Source organism: Coptis chinensis, chromosome 7, assembly GCF_015680905.1.
Source record: "Coptis chinensis isolate HL-2020 chromosome 7, ASM1568090v1, whole genome shotgun sequence".
Lineage (NCBI taxonomy): Eukaryota > Viridiplantae > Streptophyta > Magnoliopsida > Ranunculales > Ranunculaceae > Coptis > Coptis chinensis.
In genome coordinates this window covers 36493917-36499714 of record NC_141462.1, presented here as the reverse complement: position 1 = coordinate 36499714, position 5798 = coordinate 36493917, and the positions used below count along the sequence as shown (strand labels likewise).

At 35.3% G+C, this 5798-nt stretch overlaps 1 protein-coding gene and 1 long non-coding RNA gene across 2 annotated transcripts; both read left to right on the top strand.

Annotated features, from left to right (window-relative positions):
- The first annotated feature begins 622 nt into the window (after positions 1 to 622).
- Positions 623 to 2910, top strand: LOC147487340 (kinesin-like protein KIN-4C). Its single transcript, XM_086574014.1, has 5 exons — positions 623 to 846; positions 1587 to 1703; positions 2472 to 2570; positions 2653 to 2757; positions 2854 to 2910. The coding sequence occupies exons 2-5, from the start codon at positions 1602 to 1604 to the stop codon at positions 2908 to 2910; spliced, it is 363 nt and encodes a 120-aa protein (XP_086430140.1). The 5' UTR covers positions 623 to 846; positions 1587 to 1601.
- Positions 2911 to 2920: 10 nt separating this feature from the next.
- Positions 2921 to 4342, top strand: LOC147487339 (uncharacterized). The gene is made up of 3 exons (XR_015203235.1): positions 2921 to 2963; positions 3055 to 3135; positions 3791 to 4342. It is a non-coding gene; the product is annotated as an uncharacterized LOC147487339 (long non-coding RNA).
- Positions 4343 to 5798: the final 1456 nt, after the last annotated feature.

Here is a 5798-nt window from a genome sequence, read left to right as displayed (position 1 = left end):
AATACACACCTTTTTTGCTTTGTAACACTTTTTTACCGTTGGTAAGTTGCGAATGTCGATAAGTGTTGCTTTAATTCGGAGGAATTTCAAGAATTAATTGCTAACACTTTCAAACTAGAACAAACCGTTGGGTAAGTGTTAGAAACTTTAAATTTTGGCCGAAAGAGGGAAATGAAATAAAATCGCGCTCATTATTTCGTCGAAACATAAAACATGACCTCTCATTCTCTCCTCTCCCTCTCTCTTCCACTCCCTTCTCTTCTCTCAATCCCCCCATTACCGAATTGAGGTTAGTCTTTTACTACAGAAAAAACCAAATAAAGTTCAAAGCTTTGATTTTTTTTCCCCTCATTATACATATTAAATTTCAAAGCTTTGATTTCAGTTTTAGGTTCGGGTTTGGGATTTTGATTTTTAGGTTATCGCCCACCACCAGAAAACCGTCGATTTTGATTATGGGCTTAACTTTTTGTTTTGTTGAAATTTGTGATTTGTTTTTAATCGAAAAAAAAAATCTGTGTTTTATTGTAGTGAATGATTTCTCTTATATTTGCATGATTGATGGACTAGGGTTTCACCTTTACTAATTAATTTGTGTATAGAAACACGTCAGTTCCATTGTAAGTTCACTTAGTTAGGTGAACTTGCTTGCTTTACTATTTCTCAGGCCCACATTCTTATACTTTGAGGCCTTCTCCGTTGTTCTCAGGGAACTGGAAGCAAACTTGCCCAGGCCAAAGGTTGCAGGAACAAGGAGGACCAGGATAGGCTGCAGAAACTGAAAGACAAAGCTATTGAGCTAAAGGTGGAGAAGGATGTTGAATTTTATAAGAATTTGATGTACAGGTGGGTCTCCAATCATTTTTCCTTCTTTTCCTTAGGTATCTGTCCTTTTAATGAATGTGAATGTTCCTATTATACTTGATTTCATGACAGAAATGAAAGTTTTCATGCTGGATAGTGAATATCATGCCTACAGGGAACATTATTATGAGCTCTCTGGCTTTGATGTTGAACTGCACATTCTTGATTGTCTGAAAGTTAACCTCGATAATGAGAGCACATTACAGATTGACCAATCCAATTAGAGTATCAGACCCACTATAAAGAAATTGCCATTTTTGTTGTGAATACATGGATAAATTTCTATAGAGGTTTGAAACTTTTTGGTCTTCGTACGTAATCTTCTTAATCTCTTACCATAATGTGGCTGAAACTCTTCAAAGACATGGGACAAGGGTCCCCAATTTAATTGCATGTTATTTAATATAATCCTAATGCCATCAGAACACACAAGTCCTACAACAGCATGGAGTGTTTTGTACGTGAAAAAGAGGCGAAATTCGAACTAAATAGGGTTAGCAATGAAACAATGGTAGGTGCCGTAGGATGTTGGGTAATCTTTTTTCATATGTATTCTTTTCTCTGTCATGAGATTATAATATTACTAGCACTATTTCCAAGAAAGCAGTTGCCAGTTGCAAAGTATATTGGTTTTGTTGGGTTGCCGGTTGCAAAATGCATACAAATACATCTACTCTACCATGTTATTCAACTAAGTGTCATTGTTTTCTTGCTTTATGTAGATAAATCATGACCCAATGACAGCTCAAATGCAAAGAATGCGTAGCCAAGTTGAGCAATTGCAAGCTGAGCTTCTCTATTTTTGTGGAGAAGGTGGTACACCATCAGAGGAGCTTCAGGTATGAAGCAGCTGTTAAGAACTTGACTAACAGAGTAACAATACTATTTTGCCAAAATTCTTACTCTCTTTATTCCTTAGATTCTTAGGCACAAAATTTCATTGCTGGAAGCAAGTAATTCCATGATTACTTTTAACTCCTTAAGTACCAAAGTAGGTGATGCATACCACTAAAATGTGTTGTTGGTGCAAAAACTTGATCGATGACTTAAATGGTGGGTTTGGGGACCCCTTACATCTATGAACAATAGTAAAAAAAAAGCTAAGTGCAGAACGTGAAACAAGAATCGCCCGGAGGAATGCATTCCTTACTTGCTTATTGAATTAAGAGGGAAAGCGATTCCACTACCTTGTACTCTCTCTTTTGAAATATATCTGCTAGTTTGTTACTTTTTTCATTTAAGTTAGCGGCCCCTTTAAATTTAGTCATAATGTGGATCATTGTGTACTGTTAAGTACTGAGTTTGAAAAGTCTGAGCTGATAAGATTGGGCATGGCCCTGCTAACATGATAAATCTATAAAGGAATTTTGTTCCTATGTTTGGTACAATTAATATGGAAATGCGGACCACCATCTGCATGCTCGAAAATCGCTGCTTTTAGTTATTATATTTTTCTGGGAAATTCTTCTCATTTTAAAAGCACATTGGCAGAGATTTCAAATTCATCATCATCATTGTTATCTTATTTTTGTTTGGGTTGTTACCTTGGCCTCACCCTTTTACTTTTTCTTCTTTGTTTATTCCCTTAAATATTCTATGTTTTGAAGGATGAAGTGAAGCGTTTTGCAATGGTGGATACATCAACACTCAAACAACACTATGAGAAGAAACTTCATGAAATGGAACAAGAAAAGAAAGCTTTGATGGTAAATATTTTATTATCGATATTTTGGCAGTTAACATACTTCACAAATACAATTAACCTTTATCTCTTTTTTATATTGACAGAGGGAGACTGATGACCTAAGATCAAACATATCTTTTGCATCTAACGATGGAGCTCAAAAATTGAAGGAAACATATCTGCAAAAACTGAATTTCCTTGAAGCACAGGTAAAACTTCCATGCTTCACTTTCTTTTTGTTTTTATATTTGGTATCGTCCTATCTAGCTATTTTGATCAGTTTTACCTTTTTACAAGTGTTAGAGTTGAAGAAGAAGCAAGATGCACAATCTCAACTCCGAGGCGAAAGCAGAGAAAAGTGATGAAGCCGCAAAAGCGGTTGCGGGATGAAATTCATAGAATAAAGACTCAAAAGGTGTTTGTTGTGTTGTTGCTAGATTTATACACGCGGTTGGAAAATTTTCTCCCGACTTCTTACTGACCATTCACAATATGCATTATCTGAGGTTCAATTGTAGCAGAAAATAAAGCAAGAATCGGAGCAATTTAGATTGTGGAAAGCTTCACGAGAGAAAGAAGTTCTTTAGGTAAGCACTAGTTTTTAGGTAAAACAAGTTAGCTTTCACTATGTATGCTTATAAGTGGTTTATTCTATGTTTACAAATTACAGTTGACCATTGTCGTCTGTAGTTGATTAAAATAGATCAGTCTAGAGGTTCTTTATTTAAATCATATGGTTGTCCCTTGTTAAAGTTGATTGATCAACCAGCATAGAGGTTTTTTAATGAACCCAATTTTTTTGCACTATCTGGTTTTCAAATGACATGCTGTAGTTTTAAGTGTACCTCTGCATTATGGCGAAAGACATTTGTGTTTACGAAAATCAGGAACTTGTCTCTAACTCTATATTTATCCCTTTTTTTTTGTGTATTTATATTTTTCGGATGCACGAGAATTGGTTTCTTGTTTAGTTTGGACTTTTGGTGTTTGCTTCTTCATAGAGATGACAACACGAAGATGTGAAGATATTAACTTATTTCTTGCTTGCACTAGCTAACTATATATTTTGGCTATCTTTTTAATTCTCCAAGTTATTCATTCTTGCTTATTTTATTTAAAACTATCTAGAGTCAGCTTTATTTTATCTACATATATCTGTATTATTACATATATTCGTGTTCCTTTTGAATTTCCTAATATGCTAGGGTTTTGAGTTTGTGTAATGTGATTTTACTATCATAGCTCAAAAAGGAAGGAAGGGATGCATAAGCTATTGGCTCTAAATCAGAGGGCAAAAGATGGTTAGTTCCATATACGTCTAAATTTTTTATAAGTATGCAAACAATGCTTCTTATTTACGCATTTTGCTTATACTTAAAGTTTGTAAAGGAAGACTGAAGAAGCATCAATGGCTACGAAGAGACTAAAAGAACTACTGGAAGCTAGGAAGGCTTCATCTTGTAAGAGCTCTTGATAATATTCATCTGTGATTTGTATTTAATTGCAAACTTTGCTAGGGCCTCGTTTGGAGCATTTGTGGAAGTAAATGGGCGTAGGGTTTTTAACAACGCAAGTTGTTATCTCTTGTTTAGGATTATGGTACGAAAACTTCTTTTATGGTGATAGTCCAACAATAAGTTTGTGAGGTTTAGAAAATCTCTCAAAGTTGTGAATGTATATGGTTGGATTAGTTTTGTACTTCATCAGTTTTTTTTTCCCATGTATATTATGGTTTATTTGTAAAATGGTATGAAAATGCATATTGTGTACAGGATAACTTTAGTTTAAATAAGAATTTATGATTTCTTTATATGGTGCAAGAGGGGCATCTTTTTGTAGGTTTAGCTGGTTGCTACAAAATATGAGAAATTATTATTTTTTATCAACAATCCATCAATAACGGTTTATAACTGTTACAAACAAATTGGCATGAACAAACTAAGACTTCTTTAAAAAAAATTAACTAACAACTTTGCAACGGTTAAGAACCGTTGGTATAAAAAGCGTTACAAATCATTATTGCAACGATTAATAAGCGTTTGAAATTTCTATTTGCAACACTTTTTAACCGTTGCAAATATTTTCAACACTTTACCCAAACCATATTTGCAACGCTTAAAAAGCGTTGCGAAAATTATTAGCAACGATTTTTTTACCATTGCAAATAGCCTATTATGGTGTAGTACCATTACTCAACTTCTTAGTCCATTATTTGTAATGAATCCCTTCAGATAGATAAGTGAATCCATACATTAATAACTTCATATAGTTGTGATTTCGAAGTTTGTTCTGGTGATCCGTAATTAGACTCATCCGATATAGAGGAAGGCACTAAAACCGATGCTCAAGTATAATTACATCACCAACAAACCAGTAATGGAGACCGTGGTATTTATACGAAACAAATTCCCGCTCCCACTTAGTTATTTAGAACTGAAGATCTTTCTGTTTACTGGTCAGGTCTATGTCCATGTTATCTATTATTCATGTGGGCTTAGTTTTTAACAAACATCCACAAATAAAAACATGCATATAGAATAAGCAAATATCAACAATAAAATGGAAAATAAATTCCCAACTGTTATGGCCCATATTCATTGCTCCATCCTATTCGCCGAACTCTTTTAGTTGCCTTCGCAAAATTCGGCGGGGTTCACTGGAAACCTCACGAAATCACTTCATAGACCCCCGAACAGCAAACAAATTTCATCTCATTATAGAGAAAAAAAAATTCTCTTTTTGCCGTGAAGGGCGCGACCCGTGCTCCATTTGTGCCTGCACAAGGTGCGTGGTACGCTCATGCCTTCAACGACTTCCAGGCGCATAAACGCGACCCGCGCTCCAGCCTTTGACGACTTCCAGACACATCAGTGCAGCCCGCGCTCCACCTGCGCTCCAGCCTTTGACGACTTCCAGACGCTTGAGCGCGATCCGCGCTCAACCCGTGGTCCAGCATAAAAAACTCAGTTTCGGATCTGAACCAATCCAATTCTTGATCCTTTTTATCTTTAGATATTTACATATGATTACATCATGGATGAAAAACAACAACACGATGCATACCGTGATTTAAATTACATCCACCAATAAACAAAAATCGTAAAAACGATCACTTTTCATAAAATCAAAATCGATCCATTTCTTTTCAGAAATCATTTTGACCATAACAGTTGGTCTAGATGCCTGCAAAACCAAGTTAGAACAGTTCTACATCTACTAACAAATCTACATGCTCTGATACCAATCGTAG

What these genes read in the sequence shown, in the direction of transcription:
- LOC147487340 (XM_086574014.1), top strand. Translation starts at nt 1,602, where the DNA reads ATGACAGCTCAAATGCAAAGAATGCGTAGCCAAGTTGAGCAATTGCAA. An exon ending in CACCATCAGAGGAGCTTCAG is followed by an intron (nt 1,704 to 2,471) that starts GTATGAAGCAGC and finishes TATGTTTTGAAG; the next exon opens with GATGAAGTGAAGCGTTTTGC. An exon ending in AAGAAAAGAAAGCTTTGATG is followed by an intron (nt 2,571 to 2,652) that starts GTAAATATTTTA and finishes TTATATTGACAG; the next exon opens with AGGGAGACTGATGACCTAAG.